The 22,765-nt window shown below is 28.5% G+C and overlaps 1 protein-coding gene across 14 annotated transcripts in view; it reads left to right on the top strand.

The window, feature by feature from the left end:
• LOC143225797 (disco-interacting protein 2-like) overlaps nt 1–22,765 on the top strand; it is a 119,852-nt gene that overhangs the window by 81,799 nt on the left and 15,288 nt on the right. For all 14 annotated transcript variants that reach the window (XM_076455809.1, XM_076455808.1, XM_076455818.1 and 11 more), the window contains 16 exons: nt 1,708–1,831; nt 2,988–3,079; nt 3,835–3,945; nt 9,491–9,614; nt 11,442–11,545; nt 12,527–12,629; nt 13,397–13,461; nt 13,811–13,904; nt 14,841–14,960; nt 15,531–15,645; nt 16,879–17,018; nt 18,039–18,175; nt 19,966–20,046; nt 21,165–21,292; nt 21,692–21,776; nt 22,178–22,276. In XM_076455809.1, the coding sequence (XP_076311924.1) occupies nt 1,708–1,831; nt 2,988–3,079; nt 3,835–3,945; nt 9,491–9,614; nt 11,442–11,545; nt 12,527–12,629; nt 13,397–13,461; nt 13,811–13,904; nt 14,841–14,960; nt 15,531–15,645; nt 16,879–17,018; nt 18,039–18,175; nt 19,966–20,046; nt 21,165–21,292; nt 21,692–21,776; nt 22,178–22,276 (1,722 nt within the window). The remainder of the gene's footprint in view (nt 1–1,707; nt 1,832–2,987; nt 3,080–3,834; nt 3,946–9,490; nt 9,615–11,441; nt 11,546–12,526; nt 12,630–13,396; nt 13,462–13,810; nt 13,905–14,840; nt 14,961–15,530; nt 15,646–16,878; nt 17,019–18,038; nt 18,176–19,965; nt 20,047–21,164; nt 21,293–21,691; nt 21,777–22,177; nt 22,277–22,765) is intronic.

Here is a 22,765-nt window from a genome sequence, read left to right as displayed (position 1 = left end):
ACAAAATTATGCCATTTTTGTAAGTTGACCCTTTCTATACTGGTGAGCTTCTTTCAGGGATCCAGTGCAAACATGAATATTAAATTTCAAAATTGAAGAAAAAATAATAATTTGAAACCTATTTCAACACCTTTTTTATCTGAAAATATTTTGAAATTATATTATCATTTTGCAACATTCATTTGATGTAGTATACAATAAATGTTTCTCACTGTCATGAGACATTTCATCTGTAAAGAACTCTTTCATTGATCTTAGAACTGTTTTCTACCCATCCGAAAGCATAGGTTTATATTTACTAAGAAACATTAATCCATTAAGAGCATAATTATAAATATTTTGTTTCTCACTGGATTTTTGTTCTCTGTTTAAATTCATTAATGCAGTCTCTCAGTTTGTAAATAAAAACAACATAACCACCTTTTTATGATCTCATTGCAGGAGCATGAACAGTATTAATGAAACTTAGCTTTCGAAAGAGCTATAGGCAAATTGTAAACACTATTTATAGTTAGATTAACTACTTATATAAATGTAGAGTGAATAAAGTGGAGTAATTTATTATTTTATGGGAAAGTTTTTAGATGTAGCTTCTGTTTAGAAGAGGAATTGCATTTAGTTGGTGTTAGTTATGAACCACCAATCTGGAAGATTTTGCTAGTTTCTTTAGATGTTATGTTTGTTTCTGAAAAAAAAAAATTGTGTTAATTATATTTTTTAAGGTTATAAAAATGTTTTGTATGACAGGACATCAAGTAAGCCCAGTTAGGTTTAGAGAGTACAGTAGGCTACAGCAGAATATTCCAGTTATTGAAATATGACTTGTATTCCTATTTAATGTTAAGTTTATTGTATTAAAACAATGTATGTAAATAAATAATTTAATCTATTGAAAAGAAACCATATTTATTGGATTTAAATTGATCACTGCCAAGAATATTGTCAGTATTAACATTATTATATAGCCTTACCTGATGTAATTATGACTGATCACATTGTAGGTCATAATAAATCTTAATCAGTTTTGCCATTTTTATTACGATTTGCAGTTGGCAAAATAAAGTAAGAAAATAAATTTGTCAGTGAGTAACAGTCTGATTGTACATATCAACTGGAACTTTATGATGAACAATAAAAAAAATTTCAATGAAAGTGTTTTTTGTTTCTTTTTCAAATGGTGTCTCATAAAAACTATGTCAGTTTCACAGTATGAACGTATTAAAAAATGAAACAAATTACACAATTTTTCCAAACTGAAACTAGGTACAATTTAGAAAGTTTTACTAATTTTCATACAATTTAGTTAAGTATTTCCAATGTCAAAAGGAAAACATCGAGGGACACCTGTGGTTCCCCCTCCCTTCAGATCAGTATATATATATATATATAATGTTTCATATGCCCAATACTCTTTTTATTACCTGAAAATATCCTTTTGACCCATAATAAGAATTATTTACCACTTTTCATATAAAATTATATTTGAAAGCTTTTATGTTCTAATAATAATAATTTTAGGCTTTAAATATATTTTGGCATATTTTTGGTAGTAAATTTTCAAACTATTGCATATTTTTATTTTAGGACATAACCTGAAGATTGCATAAGTCAACAAAACGTAATGCAATTAATATGAAAGCAAACTCTATGGTAGTCAGGTATTCATATGAGGAATAAAACTCCATATCCTTCATTACCATATTTTAGGTGCCATCTGGCCTTCCCAGGAATTTAGAAGCAGCCATTCAAAGATATGGTTCTGCCACTTTCAAAGCCCCTGTAGTTACCGTTTTAGATACCAATGGAAAGATTGGAAGCCCTCTGACATATGGTAAGTCTTCGAGTTTTACCTTAAGTTTTCATTGGTAGCTTTCAATCTAATTTTACACAAGAAATATGGGTGCATGTGATAGTGATTGGTCCATTAATGTGATTATGTTCAAATATTTCACTTTTTTCATCTACATTGTTTTTAATGCTCAAAGTCTTGATTATAAATAGAAAATATTTGAAATTGTATACAAAATTTGTCAAATATTATGATAACTAATATGTAACAGAACTGCAAGTTAAATTGTTTTAAGTTGTTATATACAAGAATGAAATTCTAAAAAAAAATAGAGATATTCAGTTGGGTGAAATGGAGTTGTTTTCAAAAAATAATAATAAATTGTGTGTAAATTTAAAAAAACTGTAAAGCAGCTCAAATAAGTTCTGGTACTAGTATAGCTTTGAAACAAGTTTTGGTATTCAGTACCAGTAGGTACCAGCAGAATTTCAACCCTAGTTATATAGATACCTAAAACAGTAAACAGTTTCTGCTTAGTTATGTATTAATTGTCTCTTTTATATCCCTTGAGATACTTTTAGCTGTAATAATTTCTGTTGCATTTCTCTAATTTTTTTTTATTTCTATGGGTACTTTACAGAGACATTGTTATATGTGAAATATAACAGAAATTACAGAACATTATTTTCAGAATAAAACTACTCATTCATCATGTTTCTTTTGTAATGTCTTTAACCGTATCATGTAATCCTGAAATACTTTACCAACATATAACTTTTGAAAACCATCCTTCAGAGATATTTGTCACCAAATTTTAGAAAAATAAAAGAAGAGTCATGGTAACATAACATATGCTTCTGTAATAGAATTATTGTACAACAAACTCATGCTGTGGTCTCTTGGATTGAGGACTCCATTCTAGGGTTAAAAACTTTACTGAGTTATAATATTGCAGTATAATATGTTTATTTAGATTCTAAGTTAGTAACACAATTTGTGTGACTTCATTTTGATTCTATTTTCCAAAATAAATTCCTTAATTGTTCCATTTATTAATTTTTTAAAATAACCAAAATTTAAAGGTTTTATGGAAAGAAAACATTTTGAAGTTTTAAGTGTCTTTTTACCTTTTATAATAAGTGAATCACATCATTAAAAGCACCATCAAAGTAAAAACATCTTTTTTTTTTGTCATCAGGAAAGCTGCTAAGTCGGGCACAGAAAATAGCTTATAACATTTTGAACAAAACAGGACTAAAAGGGGAAGATGGAATTAAACAAGGAGACAGGGTTAGTTGATTTTAATTCATCTTCATTAATGTAATGTACTCATCATGGCCTATGATGAATCTTGTGCTTTATTACTGCAGTTTATTTTGATGAATCAAAACATTTTCAAAACTGTTCAAAAAAGATGTCAGCTATTTCCTTTGTTACAGTTGGTTCTGTAATATTTTCATTATTCAACACATAATTCTGCTTGATAGTCAAACTGTCAGCTGTTTTGTCTTTTAAAATCAAATAAATAGTGTCATTGTTGATGAGCCACACATAATTTTTATTAGCAAATTTTAATAATAATATATTTGATAAATTAATGAAGATTTGAAAACTAAATTAATTTTCTGACTAAGCATTGTCAATAATTAGAAGTAGTTATGCTTAATAAAAGCTTCATTTGGCACATTTGTTACCAGTTCAAGTACACACCTATACTATAATCTAATAAAAATGTGTGTTGTTTGTGGTTAATTGTTTTCTATATAATAAACAAAGAATTGCATTTTTGTTGTTTTTATGATAATATGAGATTCAAAACATTTTTTTTTACTTTTCAAGGAATTTTTTTTTTTATGTACAAGTACAATAATAGTAACTAGATGATTGAAATGCCATCCATATCAACATGAGATTGATTGTTATTATCCGTGTTTTGTTTCTGTGAGACAAATAGTTTGTTTTCTGTTGAAAGTAACTTGACATTTTACTACTTTTTACTTTTTTAAATGAGTTGAGACCAATATTGTGACCATTTTCACCTAAAGGTTGCTCTTGTCTACCCGAACAATGACCCAGTGTCGTTCATGTGTGCATTCCATGGATGTCTGATAGCAGGTGTAATACCTGTACCCATCGAGGTCCCTCTTACGAGAAGGGTGAGTATTGTTGTTCTGCCTGAAAAGTTCAAAAACCTACAATTCTTAATTTCTGTTAATGTGGTCCAACTAAGATGATGAGAATGATAACACTTACTTTTTGAACTATGTTACTTATGTTTTGATCTTTAAAGTCACTCATATTCTAGGAAAAGAGGAATCCCAATATCTGGAAAAAAATATTAGAAGTATAAATTATGTACTGAGATTTGTGGTCTGTTTGAATAAACTAAAAGAGGTGTACTGTATGTTTATTATAAAATAATGAGATTCACTTATTTAATTGTAAAAGAAAAAATGTATCAGTGGGTGAAAACAATATAATTCAAAAATGAAGTACTAATGTTTGATAGAAAAAAAAAGAAGAAGAAATGTTAACTGAATGAAAATTGTTTTGAGGCATTATAGATACATAAAAGAAAATGCTGTAAAAACTTATGGAAAATGTTTAAAAATAAATTTTGTAAACAATAAAAAGAACAAAAATAATCTAGATTTTGAAAACCCCTGGTGTCCTTCCTTCTGAATAAAGTAGAAGAGCATAAATAGGTGAAATGTAAACTACATAACTTCAATGTGAAGTAACTGATTGATTGTACATAAGTTAATGTGTTATTTCTTGATGGAATTATAGCTAAAGTCCAAATGCTAGTGACTCAGTAAAGGCTTCTGTGACACCCATGAAATAATCTCTGAAATAAAGAGCCATTATGGTGTTAGCTATACACTGAATTTGGTAGTAAGAAAAAGTTTTGTCAGAATTTGTTTTTGATTAATGCATTATATGTTTTGGAGAGAGGAATTCATAATAAATTCTTCCATGTAAAAATATATGTGCTGCTAAAACAGCATTGCCATTGAATGTAAATATACTATGCTTCTATAGCTTTAGTCATGAGAAATCATATTTTGGAGCAAATAATTTTAAACTGTTTGAAAATCTCACTAAAACATGTAGAGTCTCTTACCTCCCTGGCCCAGTATGGCCAAGTGGTTAAAGTACTTGACTGGTAATCTAAGGGTTGTGTGTTTAAATGCCTTTTTCACCAAACATGCTCACCCTTTCAGCTGTGGGGGCTTTATGATGTGATAGTCAGTTCCACTATTCATTGATAAAAGAATAGGCCAAGAGTTGGCAGTAGGCTGTGATGACTAGCTGCCTTCCCTCTAGCCTTACACTAATAAATTAGGGAGAGATAGCCTTTATGTAGGTTTTGCACAAAATTAACAAACTATCTTCTCTCCCCCCCCCCCCCAAAACAAGAAAAGTTAATATCCTAAAATTTCAAGATGATAATAAACAACTAAAGCTAAAATCATTTCACAGAGTTTGTAAAACAGTTGTGCACTTTATTTTATCCTGTGTTTTACTGATCTACTGACATATTAGTTACTTATTTCAAATATTTTGGATACCTGGCTACTGCTTTACAAAATGTAAATAAATGGCAGATGGCTTTTGATTATAATAATTTCAAGGTAATGCCTGTCAGTTATTATTATTTAGATCATGCTGTAATTTTTATGGAAATGACCTTCTTAGGTTTTCTTTAGAGAAATATTGAGTACAAGTCTAAAGAAGTTATAATTTTATTGTATATGTATAAGCTCTCTACCTTAAAATATTGAATTGATGGAAAGGTTTCAGAGGAAGGCTACTAGGATGATACCTAGGATGGAAGGGTTGTCACATGAGGACAAGCTAACTGAAATTATTTTATCTTAAAAGAAATAAGTGTAAGAGGTGCTTAAGATTGTTAGAGAAATTGATGATGTTGATAAATAATATTCCCTGTAATTAATGGTTAGATTGATAAGACTTAAGGACACAAGTATAAATTCTGACAAGTCAGGAGCCATCTTCAGTTAAGATAGCTTTACATTCAGATATGGTAGAGGAAGTTAAATTAAGAGAGTTTTATAGAAATATTAATAAGTATTTTAATGATAATGGCTAGCTTTGAGCTTTTTTCTTTTCATTTTGTATAGTGGATGAGACAACCTAGATGAATCAACAGTTCCTTTGTTGTCTGTACATGTTGTGTTATATGTATGTGTGGTGTATTGACACATCAGTTGGTTACTTAATTCTCACTGTTACTCTTGAATGTGGTCATGTAAATAAAACAAACATGCCTTATAACAATGTTTAACTCCTTCATTATAGGTTGGGTGGAATCCACCTTACTTATAACCACAAAAGTGTTAATGAAAGTAATAATAATATGACCTTTGATAATGTATGCATATGTTTACAAAAACTTTCCAGGTCATTGGTAAATATTACAAGGCTTTTGTACACAAAATATCAAGTTTTTGAATTAAGTATTAATACTTTTTAATTAAAAATATTCTTGTAAATATTTTTTTTCAGAATGTTGACTATCCAAAATGCAGAATAATTTTCATTCTAAGATTAAAAATACTTTTATGCATCAGATAATTATCAGATGTTTTTAAGAAAAAACTTTATATCTTCATCTGTAATTTTCACTATTGAATCATAATCTTTGTATGTGTTTGGTAGATTTGATCAATCTTGTAATCACCATGAAAAAATAGAAAATAAATATAAATTATGCTTTTTTCTTTCTAGAATGACTTCAGAACACACTTATCTAGCCTGAACAGCTTAAATGTCATAACATTATATGTTTAGATATATTTATTATTTTTTATTATATTGATCTTTCAGCTATTGTTGAATAACATCATAGAAGTTACAATGACATGGTGCATGTGCACTCATGTTGTTATATCCAAATATATAAAACTGATCTCTATAAATTGACTTTTCTTGGCTGTGTTTTAATGGACCACTATTTTGTAATACACACTTTGTAATACATTATTACTACTTACAAAAAGGTTTTTAACTCATTTGTCTTAAAGCAATGAACAGTAAATAAAGAATTAAAGAAAACAACCGTCTTATCTAGATTTGCACATGCAGGATAGGTATAAAACAAATACTCTTTTGAGGGATTAATTATATACATTTGAATAACCAAAAAATCATAAGTTACTATATCAGTACCATAGAATTCCATTATAATGTATTGAGTGTAGTAACTAATCTTTATTTGGTTTTAAAAAATATGAAACTTTGAACAGACCAAAGACTTAACTTACCAGCATGAAGATTTGTTTCAAATGAAAGAGATTACACCGTTATATTTGAAAATGACTGAGAATATCACTATGGTGGACATTTTGTTGCTTTTGATTGGTTTTTCACATATATATAGAAGTAAGTGTATATCAGGGACTGTTTCCAAAAATGAAAGAGATGTGTGTGACCACTATGTTTGATTAATTACATGAACAATATCTTAGCAAATAGAAAAGATAGGAGCTTCTTATGCTGGCTTTTCAGTATTGGTAATTTGAGTTCCTAGGCTTTTATTTTGACATCACAAACAATGAATTTGAACCAGTTCTGAATCCAAAATGCCACATGACATACAAAAATCAATGTTTAGTTATGTTTTCTAATATTTACTTTTAAATTAACCTGTTGACTGCCAAGTATTTCAGCTGCTACAATACAAGTCTAATGCTTCTTAATTTTGTAACTTTTTTGTGACGCCATTTTGGATTGAAAGTGAAACAATTTGTAAGTAGGTCAAATGCATGTATGGTGCTGACATCTAGCGTTGAAGTAAGGTATTATTGAGAATGAATTAACTCGTCCGTGGCACTGTGTTACCAATCGGCTTGGATGAGCTATCTCATCTACGGCACTGAACAGGTTAAATAATATATAATATGAACATTTGAATAATAATCTACAGTTTGATACTAACTTTAATGGTATAAATTCATAAAATAGTAGTTTGATAAATTTTCAATGTGAGTTAACAAATGTAATGGTGTTGCTTTTGACCAATGACCCATATGGAAAGGGCTATGACTACATAATCTGTGTTTGGGACATAAGTATTGTTAGCAAGTGTTGATATTTTACACAGTTTTTTCTAAATAGAACATCTTAATAACAGTTATATTGAAAGCTGACAATTTTAATAATTCAGTTTTAGCATCACATTATGAAAATCTGCAACTTTCATTCCAGCCAAAAATGTCTTTCATAGTGAGGGCAACCAACTTTAGAAACAATTCATTCTAGTTTTTATGAGTAACAATGTATGAAGAGTATTTTTAGTTAGCTGTATTCATTACAACATCAATTTTATAAATTCGTTTTTGTAGTGACTTCTGATAATTCAGTTTTACAGTTTCCTCTTGAAAAGTTGTCACCTCAAATAATCCTATGTTATTTGAATACTGATAGATAAGAGGAATGGCAGCTAACCAACATCACCTACCACTAACCCATGGATTACTCATGTGTAACCCTAATTTGTTGATAACACAATTTTCTGTTGTGAATAATGAATCTGCATATCCACAGTTCAGAATGTTAACCATTAAGCCTGTTCATCTCATACTGTTATATTAGTTTGTACTCTTGTGCAACCTGAAGAAAGGATATTCTTTTTCAAACTTGCCAGAGTTTACCAGTTTTAAGTTTCATTTTACGTAATGAAATCTTTAAACATGCTTGTTTAGTTTTATATAATGTTTATTTAAGAATAAACCTAATAGTGGCAAATTGTTTATTTATAAATGTGACTTATATATATATATAATTGAAACATTTACTCTTGACTTAAGTTGAAACTGGTGAGAATAGAGTAAAATTTGATGGGTTTTGGTTCAACATATATTTTACAACATCTATATTTTAAGATCTGTTTAATCATGACTAGACATTATTTAAAATTGAATTTATTAGTAACATGGAAAATATTTTATCAAATAACTGAATCAATCTAAACTTATCACTAGAAGTTACTAATTTCAGATTTTAAATTTATGGTAGAAATTTATATTCAGTAGTTTTTGTGTTTTTTTTTTTTTTTCCAAATTGTGGAGGCTAGAGGCTTTCCTTGTATGAGTAGTTGCTATCACTTGAAAGGTGTAACTCACAGTTCAAACTGACAACAAGAATATTGTATACATACTTTTCTAAAAACATTTGACAAGGAGTAACCAGTTTTCAGGTTCTAGTTAGTAGTTATGTTCACATGGCTATGTCACAAGGAGTGAGAAGTTTGGTCATTACAAGTATAGGTTATGATTTTATAGTTACTACACTCAAGGTTACATAGGTTAAGAAGTCTGGTTATTACAGGAAAAAGTTTTGTTTGTATTACTGCCATCCCCATGTTCAAAATTGCTTGGGGTGAGAAACCTGGTTGTTACAAGTCTTGAGAATTTTTATTTTAACAAAGTAAAATACTTATCTAATTTTCAACTTAGCATCATTGTGGATTGATGTTTCTTACACTTTAAAGTAATGTTAACAAATGAAAGTATATGTTTCTGTCTATAATTTTTAGAGGAGTTTTGTAATTGAAAATAATGAATAAATCAAAATTACTATTCTTTGGAAATTTCACCTTATGATTGTTCTTATCTGTCATTTTGTTTTGTGTGTGTGCATGCTGCATTAGATGAATTTGACTTGTTTTATCTTCAGGATGCTGATTCATTGCAGATAGGGTTCTTGTTAGGAAATTGTGGGGTTAACTTTGCACTAACTTCAGAAGCCTGTTACAAGGGCTTACCTAAAACTTCGGCAGGGGAGGTCCATACTTTTAGAGGTTAGTGCAGCTTAGTCAAGCTTGATAGTATGTAAAAACTAAACAGAATTTTTTCATGCAAAAATTTCATTTTTAAATCTAATACCAATTACCAGAGTTCATAGCATGCACTGTTATAACTGTATTTTTAACTTCTAAATAATTACCTGTGTTCACAGCATTTGAATATTGTGATTTTTACACATGTATTAGTACGACAATGATTATAATTTCTAAACAAGTACTTATGTTTACAATCTTACTGATTGGTTTAAGCATGATTCTAATTTTTAACATGTGTAGACAACACATGTGAATTGCTCTAGCATTTTAATTTCTTAATAGTTACTTCTCAAAAGTATTGTTATAGCATGACTGATTGTTAATAATTAGATATGCACACTTGTGAATTGTTATGATTGTATAACTAACAAAATTTTAATTATTAACAATTACTTTTGTTTGTAACATATTAGAATTGTTATAACATGATTCTAATTTCTTGACAATTTAAAAAAAAACATATTTGTGTGTCAACATTGGAGAATGTTAACATTACAAGAAGGTTGGCTTTTATTTTCTATAAAGGTTTTTTTGTGTGTCAACATTGATAAATTGTTGACATTACAAGAAATATGTCTTTTAAGTTCTATCTGGCATGTGACATCAATTGTGAAACCACATGTCTAGTGTAACACCTGTGGTTTAATTGGCGTTTCATCATTTTCTGTAATGAAAATAAGTATAAAATTTGTATTTGTAGTGAAATTTTGCATATACAGGGGGTGGACAAAAAACTGTAAATGTTGTTAATTTATTATATCTTTTATAAAGAAAAATATGTAAAACCTATGTGCACTAGAATGCACTTGACAAGATCTGTTTAAATATGATTTCATATCTTAATTTTAACACTCATTTTCATGAATATCTTAACTTTTCATGATTTTAGTTACATTTTTTATAGAAAGTGTTGTGCACCTGCTCTAGTTTCTTAGATCTTATTTCAGTTATCAAAATGATAAAACAAGTTTATTTACAATAATTGAACACAAAAATGAAATTCAAAATAACACAAACCAGTTTCGCAAATTAATATTTAGTCAGCATTCCTTTGGGTTTTAATACTGCTTTACATGGACATGACATGCTTCAAGTGAGTTTATGCAGATATTCCTAAGTGATTGACTGTTATCTTTCTTCAAGAAGTTCAGCTTCTGTGTTTGACTTGTTATGGTTTGTTAATCGGTTTAACTCAGCCCATAAATTTTCAGTCAGATTGATATTAGGTGATTGACCTGGCTATTCCATAACATCAATTCTCTTATTTCTAAGACATCTTTTAGTGACTCCACAATTGCAGAGAAAGTTGTTTAATCATTTTGTAGGCTAATTGTAATATGAAGATGTAAGAAACTACAACAGGTCTACAACACTTGTTATTAGAAAACATAGCTAAAATCAGGTATTTAGAAAAGCCATTGTTAAAATTAGTACTTGAGATAATATTTGAACAGATCTCGTCAAGTGCATTCTACAAACGTATAGTTATACATACTTTTCTGTTATCTAATAAATGATATAACAAAGTTACAACATTTTCAAGTTAGGCCACTATTTTTTATCCCACACCCTGTATGTTAAATGAATAATTTTTAATTCTTCTAACATTTTGTGTAGAGGTTTAATGTGGTTTTGGATGCCTTTTTATACTTCAGTTTCATGGTTAAATTTCATGTACATTTTAAAGACTGCAAGATTTGACAGCTAAATTGTTTTTCTCTGCACAAACTTAAACTATGGTTATTGCATGTGATAAATGATTACACATTAACTATTGGTTCATAGGATGGCCAAATCTTCACTGGTTTATCACAGATCACCTAAGTAGACCTCCAAAAGACTGGATGCCTCCACCTAAATTATCAGATGAGGCTACTGCATACATTGAAGTGAGTAAACAATCTTTTCTAGTTAAGGAAATGCTGTAAAGTCCAATCTAAAGAAACAACTAATTATTTTTAGTCATATAAGATGTTATGGAGAAAGCAGTTTTTAAGGTATTCCAAAAATGTTGTTTGTGCCTTTTAATATGTGTTAATAATGGATCAGTCATGTTTAGGTAACATACTAATAGCTTAACACTTTTCTTTAGGTAACTTGTTAACAATACAGTACTATTGTGTTAGAATATTGTGCTAACATTGTTATACCCATTTTCTATATTGTGTTAAAAATGGAACATAGATGTTTGAATATTAATTAATTAATAGTTGATAAAAGACTGTTACAAAAGCTGTAACAGTTTCATTCATTAAAAAAAAAAAAAGAGTTGAATTTAGCCAAATTGTATTGTATTCTGCATTTCTATTCACAAACTGGCTATTTAGGTTAGCTGATACAACTGAGCACAAAACACTAAAATAAACAACAAAGTTATTAGTGATGTTTTGGGTCAGTGTAAAATATTCATTTGTAAGATTTGAGGTGTTAAACCTATGTTCTTTTATGAACAAAATATATCAAAAGTGGGTTTTTTATTGTAAATTTTATCAAAAATAATTTATCTTCTTGATAAACTTCTGTATTGTTAGCAATAAATATTTCCATTTTTCATGTTCGTATATACCTGTTAGAAATGTAATTTTTAAATACAGATTATATACATTCCTCATAAATGTAAGTGTGTACATACATTGCTAGATGATAAACTAAAAGCTCTTAATTTAGATTTGAAGTGGTTTGAATTGAATTCTAATAATTATATAATTAAAAAAATGTTTTCATGTTCCAAAATAATAAGATGCTTTAAAGTAGTTAATTACTGAATTTACTGTAATCAGTGTTTCATTTAATTATAACAACAATGCTAACAGCATAGAAATAACCATCATCAGTGGTCAGGTGACAGATCTTGTTTTCTCTCTTTCCAGTACACTGTTGACAAAGATGGTTCTATGAAAGGTGTAACTGTAACTAGGTCAGCCTTGGTAAATCATTGTCGAGCTTTAACTGCAGCTTGTAATTATACTGAAGGTATGTAGGAAAAAACATTTGTTTCGAACATTATAACTTACTTATGAAGGAAGGGTATGATATTAAATAATTCTGAGTAATTTTCTTTTAAACTTCTGCCATGTATTATTAAATATAAAACATTGTTATACTTCTGTGAAGTACAGAAAAATTTATAAGTAGATGTGATCATGATTAGTGTAACTCAACATCATGACTACTACAGCTCAACATAATGATTTGTGTAACTCAAGATAATAATTAGTGTACGTGTCAACTTCATGATTATTATAACTCAAAATAATTAGTATAACTCAAAATCATGATCAGGCAACTCAACATAATAATTAACACAACTTAATGTAATTATTCAAGTAAGTCAGTATAATTAATAGGGTAGCAGAGTTAACTAAACATGATTTTGTTGAATAATATGAAGCATGTATAAAGTATGGCATTTTTTAATTTTAGAATTTAAAAAGCTGTTAATCCAAGCCCTCTTATTAACTCAGTAAGAAGCCTTATATCCAATTACTTTTATTAAGCAACCTCAGCACTTCTGTTAAATATGTGGTAAACTTAATAACTAGAGCACTCTTATTAAGTAAGTGATAAACTTGTTAACCTGTTAAACATTTAAACATGTGTTCTTCATATGTTACATATCTCATATATTTTAAACTTTTAAATTTTTTCTTCTTTCAGATCTGTTGATATGTTTTTAGGTGTTTATATAACATTTCAGCTATTCATGAATGACATGAGTAGATTATGTAATATTTTTGTAGGAGAAGTTATGGTATGTGTGTTAGACTTCAAGAGAGAAGTTGGGCTGTGGCATAGTATTCACACTGTAAGTACTGATTCTGTAGTAGTAATGTCTTTTTTTTTGTCCTGTAATTGCTTTAATAAATTAGTTGTATTTAAACATACAGTATTGAATGTCATTTAGCCATAACTTTGTTTTTGTTCATTGTAGTTTTTGAAAATAAAATGCTGCTGTTTGATTTTATATATATTTATTCTCATGTCATTATTCTCTATTATATTAGCCAAAGTAATGAGTCATAATCTTACACATCATAAAGACATGTTTATGTTGTTTCAGATTTGAATCCTATTAATTTGTATAAGTTTCTGAAACATACTATAGCTACTTCTATGTGTGCATATGTGTATATATACTTTTGTTTATTTTCTAGAGTGTGTTCAATGGAATGCATGTCATCTTCATTCCATATTCGCTTATGAAGATTAATCCAGCATCTTGGATGCTAATGGTCTCAAAATACAAAGGTAATAAATACCTTGAGAATTAAACTGTACAGATGTATTTCTCTTCAGTCAAGTAATATCTTTGCTATTTCTTGTTAGTGGAAGGTGAATTGTACTAAAAGGACTTCAACAGATGATCTTCATAATTGTGTAGTAATCACTCAACAACAAAACCTAACAAAGGCAGATATCAAAATATATAAACAGTGCCTCAAGCAGTTAGTTTCCTGGAACGTTTTTAAATATCAAACTTCTGCTGATACTTAGCTAATGTATGTTTCAAATCTTTTAAACTTTTGTCTAAAGCTTTTCTGGTAGATTTATATGAAATATTCCCTTTTCTTCAAACTGTTCTTCTTGTTTAATTCCTAATGATTTTCAGAAAATGATGAAATGAACTAACTGTATGTTGCAACTAGTAACGAAAGTTTTTACATGAAACTTTTAATCACAATGTATGTACCGTTAACTTTCATAAGTTATTTAAAATCTCCAACAACAGAAACCTCTGTTGATAAATTAAAATATTGCATTTTTTGAGTTTTTTTCACTGTATTGATTAATGCACAAAATCTAAGTAACTGCGTGTTTGTTGTCTTTGTCATAAATAAGAAGTGTTGTTTATAGTCTAGATGAATTTAGATTTCTTTTTTAATATAAGAATTAACAATGCTGTTTTTATTATAGAATGCATTAGAAATTACTCTTTTTGTTAATTTCCATTATTATTGAGCCTTGCATGCTTTGTAGTTAAGGCATGTGACTTGTGAGTTATAGGTTATAGGTCCACTTTTTTTGTTGATAAAGAATAGCCCAAGAGTTGACAGTGAGTAATATTGGTCATCTGCCTTCCTTGTAGTTTGTCACTTCTAAATTTGAGATAGTTAGCATGGGTAGCTCTTCAGAAGCTTTACCTGAAAATCAAAAAACAAAGAACCATTTACTTTTTTTTCATAGGTTCTTCTGCCATTTGCAAGTCTCGTGACTTACATTGGGGTCTATTGGCCACCAAGGATCACAAAGATGTCAACCTGAGTTCTTTAAGGATGTTGCTTGTGGCTGATGGATCTAACCCATGTAAGTTAAGTACTACCTGTAAGTCATCAAAGTAGTAACTACAGTAATCCATGTAAGTCATACAAGAAATAAATTCAGTAAATCATGTAAGTTTTACAAGTAGTAATGCAGTAATCCATATGTCATAAAAGAAGTAAGTTCAGTAACTATATAAATCATGCACAGTAATTGCAGTAATTCATGTAAGTCACATGAGTAGTGAATTCAGTAATCCATGTAAGTCTTTCAAGTATTAACTAAAGTCATTTATGTGAGTAAAGTCATGCAAGTACTAACTACAATTCTTTACTGCTTTTGTATCTAATCAAAGATGTAATCCAGATTGTAAGGGTCATGCAGTTAAAATGACAAAAGAGATATCAGTAATGGTTTTCAAGTTTGCATGTGTAGCACAGTTGATCAAATTAATAACATGTCCACCTTGTATCATTATGAAAGTAACGTATGACCAAATGGTTGTTATGCAATTAGAGACATGGTGCCTACAGATTCTTTTTTTTTTTTTGGGGAGTGGCAAAAGAACATGTGCTTAAGTGGAAGCCTAAATTTTACTATTTGATCTTTCTCCAGGGTCTTTGTCATCTTGTGATCAATTTATGAGTGTCTTCCACAGTAGAGGGTTGCGACCTGATGCTATCTGCCCCTGTGCAGCTACTGGAGAAAGTCTGACAGTGGCCATCAGGAGGTAAAGAAGGAGAAAGAATAAACACAAAATCACAACAAAATAATAATTTCAAAACTGAAAAGTGTTTTACAAACAGTATCCTCTTTCTTTAATCCTTTTATTTAACCAATCTCGATATTGATTGGTTAAAGTATGAATCTCTTGAGGCTTTCACAGAGTTACTTTTAAAATTTGATTAAACTACTTTATCTGCAAAATTTAAATTATAATTAAACTTTTCATATTATATCAGGTTTAAGTTTTTTAATTTTCAAAAAGAAATATTTAAAATTCTCAGTCTCCAATTTTTTGTATCATTTGATATTTATTTGCTCTGAATTACACAGTTTAGAATTTTTAATTGACTGCTCTCCGTATAAGGTTAACTCATTCTCACAATCAGTTTTGAGGTATTCATCATCAATCTTATAGTTTGCTATCACTTAGATCACCTAGATCAAATAAGGTAATTATTTAAAACACATATAGCTTAGATAGAAAGCCAGTTAAAATTGTAGTAGCTTTGTTGCATGTTAATATTTTATGTTCTAAGTTGCACAGTAAGAATAAATCTTAAGTTATGTTATAAGGGTTAACTTTCATTGTGATTTCAGGAAAAAACAAATACAAGACCGTAATCTTTGGTAAGATATTTAATTAAAAAATCCTGTTGTTTTTTCATATAAAAGTACATATTGTTTACTGAAAGCTTACTACATTTCTTGAAAATACACTTATTACATGAATAGTTACAGTATTTATAGTTTTGTGGTTACATGGTGATTGAAAGCTCAGTCAAAATGACCTAGCTTATATACTAAAAATTAAGAGACAGATAAAGTACTGAAATATGTTTATTTAAAACAAAATTTTATATGTTTATACATGATTCAATAGTTATTAAATACTAGGAAAATTTGTGTTAAAAGTGATGCATTTCAGATTTTAAAAAACAATGACATCACTTTACATACAAAGTAAATTTCAGTTGAACCTTTATATTTATCAAGACTGTAATGTTGAGATAAACATGGTATTTGAAATGGTTACACTTATGAAATTTTTAAAACAACTCTGCTGCAAAATAGAATTAAATTTAAGTATTGGAAGATGAGCATGATTGTAGTTCAAGAATAGTGGGTTTTTTACAAAATAACTTGGATTTACTTTTTAATTGTATAGATTAATTTCTCTTGTATCCAAATAATTTTCTAAAGATTAATTCAGTATTGTATTTATGTCACTTTTACTAAGATCTGGTAGACCAGGACCAGGTTCTAGTGGTAGAGGAGTATTATCTATGTCAGCTCTCAGTCATGGGGTAATCCGAGTGGATCAAGAAAACAGTCTTACATCTCTTACTTTACAAGACTGTGGACTGGTTATGCCTGGTGGTTAGTTTATTTTTTATCCTAATGAAGATATTATCATTACAAACAAAGATATCACATTCTGAGCATATGCTTTAATTAATTATTTTAAAGCAATTTATTTCTTAAAAGAAAATTATTTATACACTTGTATAAAACTATAATAAATGTAAATTGAAAAACATTATACAAGAAATAAAGGATTTTCAGTGTTTCATAAAGACATAAATTTATAATTTTAGCTAAATGTTGTAGAATTCAGGTGAAAATTTTCTTTATAATTATAATATCAGAATTATCATAGGAGTACTAAACAAATAGTTTGTAAAGGTACATTGTTTGCTTTCCAATAAAAAGATGTGAAAAGGTAGCATAGTAGGATATTACTGTGACATTGTCTATCTGTTTGTTAGTCCATCCATTTATAGACAATTACTTCCTGCATAATAACTAGAGTTCTAAATAGCAGACTTTAAATAAACATCATGGATCATCTCTTTTGAGGATGGAGAAGAACTCTGATGATTTTAGGATTATAAAAGCTGAACATGAAGGTCAAGTTCACCACTTCCAAGTAGAAACTAAAATTGGTTTCTACTTGATACCTTAAGTTCTAAAACAGCAGATATTAACCAAAATTTGCACATCACTTTCCACTGAACTAGAGATGAACCCTTTTGATTTTGGAGCTAAAAGTCAAGGTTTGAATTTCAAAACAGTAGAAATTTATTTGCTGCAAGAAAGCAAGCCACAAAATTCATTCTACAAACAACTAGAAGAAACACAGAAAGCTGATGATTGAAGGTATTTGTGCATACTACTGATGGCTATTCTTATTTAAATTGATGCCTTGAGTCTAATGTTGTTACTGATGTGGATTTTGAAGAAGTTTTAATTTAGTTCAGACATTATCATATTTTGACATCAGCATGTCTGTTTTATGATTTCATAAAATAAAGACTTTGAATAATATGGTGATATCGTACACATTTTTTATTAGTGTGTTCTTACACACTGAAAGTATCATTTTTTATATTTTTTTAGCTCAGGTAGCTGTTGTAAAAGTGAATGATCAGCCACATTTGTGTAAAACTGATGAAATTGGGGAACTCTGTGTAAGCTCTTCGATGACTGGAAGTGCTTACTGGGGACTTCAAGGTCTCACCAATACAATATTTAAGGTGATTAAGGATTGAGTTATGAATACAGAAGTTTTGAACTTATTATTAGAAATATGTGTAAGGCATTTTAACTCTTTTTACCATTTTATAGATAAACAACACTTCCAATAGCAAGTTTATCTTTAGATGTGTAATAAAGAACAAAACAAGGTATTTCATTTTATGTGTTGAAACTGGTAAACTTTGAAGTTTGAAGAGAATATATTTTGCTCATAGTATACAATTTTGAGCACACAAGGCAGTAGCTAGAGATGAACATTTATAAAGACATACATACAAGTAAAAAAAAAAAAATTCAAAAAAGGAAATGAATGTGGGGATGGCTAATATTAATTAGCCAGAAAAAATTTTCTTACAAAAAAAATTGTTTGCTTTAATTCAGTTTTTCAATAGACATTAGAAGGTTGTATTTATAGCCAAATTCTAAATACAATGAAGTTCCAACTGTAATATTTATTTTTTATTTATTATTGATCAGTAATTTCTGTTTATATCCTGTACTTAAGGATTATTAGAGAAACCTCAAATTTGTATAAGCTAGCTGACTTCAAGGGGTAATGATAACATTGTTTACTCTAGATTTGTAATTTATGACAACTGGTTATTAATAATACTTATAAAAGCAAATACTCTTTTTGAAATTGTGTCATCTTTGTGAAATTGGTTGACACCATTGTTTTTGTTTTTGAGTTATCATGTAATAAAAAAGAGAGAAAAATTTGAACCTTTTGCTGTGATTTTCACCAACATTACCAGAAAATGTGACTCATTATGTAGATATATTTTATAAAAGGAAACACTGTATAGTATTGTAAAATGTTGATGACTTATTGAGAAGATATTTAAAATATCATTTCAATGAAAATTTTGAACCATCTCTAAGTAAGCAGTATTACAACCTCCATGGCAGTGAGATTTAAAAATACATATTAAAGGTGTTAAGAGCAATAAATTTATAAATGTAACTTCTGACAGAAATTATTACATAAAATAAACTTGAAAAAATTCAAACTTTAATTGATAGGTATGTTTTCATTATAAGAGATGTGGTGTATAAGCTTTTCAGGACATTTATTTAAACATTGTATTACAATACATGGTTTGCAATAAACACTTGTGCTATAGATTAGCAAGAGACTATTTTAATTGATTTAAAAATATTAAAAGTTCTGTGAGTAAAATTCTTTATTTTGTAAATATTTACAAGTGGTCATAATACTATTTTCATTCTGACATTTAGAGTATTTAAAAGTAACTTGTAAAATCAGTTGGATATAATTTATAAAGTTTTTAAAGTAAAAAACATGATTGAAGAGGTATTCAATGAATAGATGATGAAGAGGTTTTACCTTACTGGTATTTATTAAGTGTAATTTTCCATTTACTGTATTTTATTCATCATCATCAGGTTCCAAATACAAATTTAAACAGTCATTTTGAATGGTACAGAAAGAATGTAATGAAATGTGAATCTTGTACAAATTTCAGTATATATAAATTTTGTACACTAGCTGAAAGCTTGTATTCAGTAAGATACCAACATTGAGTAAATTATGTTTTTTTTATCTCTTTATAAAATATTGAAGGTTGTTACTGTACCAAAGTAATACTAATTAGCTAATTATTCTTTTGTTGAAGCAATAAGACTACTTAGGTTGTAATTATTCCTTTTACATTCATATACCATATTACTATTGTATCGTTTTTAAATATATATTTATTAGTTTGGATTTTTCTACTCTCTTCCACTTCCATAACACACATGCATGATATTTTACATGTTGTTACAGGTTAAACTATTAACTCCAGATGGGAGGCCTGCAAGTGAGCATAATTTTATAAGGACTGGTTTGTTGGGCTTTCTTGGTCCGGTATGTGTCAAAATTTGACGTGTTTTTTTTTTTTTAAATCAAATACTGCTTTTATGTAACACGTGTAAAAAATTTAACAAACATTAATTAAGAAAGGGCAAAATACAACAGTGTAATAAACATGATGTATTTATGTTAGATTAGCCTTTTTTCATCGTATTGTTCTAACATTCAAATTAATAATTATTAATGAATGAATAATATAAAATAGTGTGTTTAGGTAGTAACGTTTATTATGATGGACAAAATCTTTTACAATTAAAAGACTACAAAAACTATTGTTGGATAGAGAAATTTCACCTATATTATTGATAAGGAATAATCTAATAACTAGGTGAAATATGTCTTTGAGAAAGTAGATGCTATTTCAGAACATTAACCATTAAATGGGTATTTTTTTTCTCCTTAATTATCAGTATCCTAAAATACTACTGAAGGTTTCTCAAGTTTTTATTTTGTAAAATGTATGTGAAAAAATAGTACATTTGTTACAACTAAAGTGTTTTGTATGAAGAACAAAATTATTTTGTTTCTGAGTAATTATTTTATTACAGATGTGTATTGTTCATTAATTCATCTAAATAAAAATTGAGAAGGTTGATAAGGGATCTTCTATACAAATTGATATTTTCTTTTAAAGTGTGGAACAATTTTTGTTATTGTTTTAAAAACAAAATTTAAATGACATTGTATCAAAGAAAACTTATGTTTAAAGAGTTTATATATAAAATAGCTTTCACACATAACAGAATTCAAACTGTCAGCTGCAATATCGTGTTTATAATATTTTGGCATTGGTAAGGAGTTTGTTAATTTATCATTATGACTTTCAAGAAGGAATTGTATTCATGTTTAGCCTAAGTCACAACAAATTAGGTTTTGACTTTTTTTATTTTAACTGTCAAAGAAGAGTTATGTTTGGATTATCCCCAATTTTTGTTTCTGTCTATCAAAGAGAAATGTTTAATTTGGTTGTCAAAGGAGGTTTGTTTTTGTTTTTGGCTCAATTGACTTCTTTATTCTGTGGTATGTCACCCACCTAATTTTTATGCATGCAGATAGACTATGCAGCTTTTCTTGGTGATTATAAACAAACAGCTTTTTATTTTATCTATTAGGGAGGACTTGTTTTTGTCTGTGGTACCCGAGACGGTTTAATGCAAGTCAGTGGGAGGAAACATAACAGTGATGATATCATAGCTACTGTTCTAGCAGTGGAACCAATGAAATTTATTTACCGTGGCAGGTGAGCAGTTATTGAAATATGTAATAAAAATTCATAAAGTTTTGTTTCCTTACATAGAAATTATTTTTCACAGATATTTGTGTTATTACTTTTAGTAGAGCTCCAGTACAGAAACACCAGTTCTTATTTTATTTTTTAAAATTATTCAGCTAATTATGAATCATAATTAATTCTAAAAATGCATGCTATTTCAGGATAGCCTCAAAGTAATGATTTTTTATGAGTAATTGTATAAAAAACACTTTGCTGAAATGGTTATATTTCTTTAAAACACTTACAAGATATTTTTTCTGAGAACAGTTCTGATTATTTAATAACTACAGTACAAATAAAAATTGTTACTTTTTTTTGTACAAAACTGTTTGAAATTTATAAACTCCAGGTTTTTGTATTTTTAAGGATCGCTGTGTTCTCAATTCGTGTGCTCAGGGATGAAAGAATATGTGTGATAGCAGAACAACGACTAGACTGCACTGAGGAAGAGGTAATATGCCCCAAGAGCTTGCTCTGCAATTAATATTCGTTCTTTAAATAGTTAATAAAGCTAACACTTACAAAATTGATGACAATGGTTTTTTGTTGTTTTTTTTTCATTACCTTAGCGTCATTTGCTGTTATACTACTAGCTATGATGTGGTAGATAAAAATACTTTTCAGTGCAACATGAAAATTAATGATGGGGGAGATAAATCATAGCAACCTACATACTAAAGATCATGCATAGTGTTTTGAAAGTTATTTTAAGTTGACAAAAGAAAACTGAAATTACGTTAATCTACTGTGAAAAACAAAAAGTAGATGTTTGGATGAAGGGTTTTATAATTTTTATACCAAGTTATTGCATTTGTTAATTACATACTGATAAGATTAAATGTTTTGATGCAGAGCTTTCATTGGATGAGCAGAGTTTTACAGGCAGTTGATGGTATTCATCAAATTGGAATTTACTGTTTAGCCTTAGTACCACCAAACTTTTTGCCAAAGGTGAGCATCATAGTTGTTTGTCATGTTTACTCTATTCATACTTTTCTATTTTATAAATTATAACTTTAATAAACTAAGAATTCTGGTCTGTTTTCTTCATGTTATCTGCTACAGTATTTTGACTTTTACAATTTGAGAACAACATTGGCTTGATTCTTATGAATGAAATTTAATTTTAGCTAATTCTTTACTCTCGTTTTATATTGTATTTTAAGTCTTGTTATTTTGCTTTACTAAATTGAACTCATAAAGTGAAACACGAACTTTCAGTTGAAACCTATCTTAAAATTAATATATTCTATTTGAAACTAAATATCTATAAATATAATAACACTATGTGTCAAGAAAAAACCTCTGTGAGAAATGTACTTTATATATGTGATGAAAAGAACTCTATTCTACTGAAACACGTTTTGATATATTTTATGTTCTGTATATTTTGCATTTATTGCACATTTTTAGAGTAGAAAACTGTTTTAGAAAAATAAA

Source organism: Tachypleus tridentatus, chromosome 9, assembly GCF_004210375.1.
Source record: "Tachypleus tridentatus isolate NWPU-2018 chromosome 9, ASM421037v1, whole genome shotgun sequence".
Lineage (NCBI taxonomy): Eukaryota > Metazoa > Arthropoda > Merostomata > Xiphosura > Limulidae > Tachypleus > Tachypleus tridentatus.
Note: the sequence above shows the minus strand (reverse complement) of the source record. Positions and strands in the feature narration are given on the sequence as shown.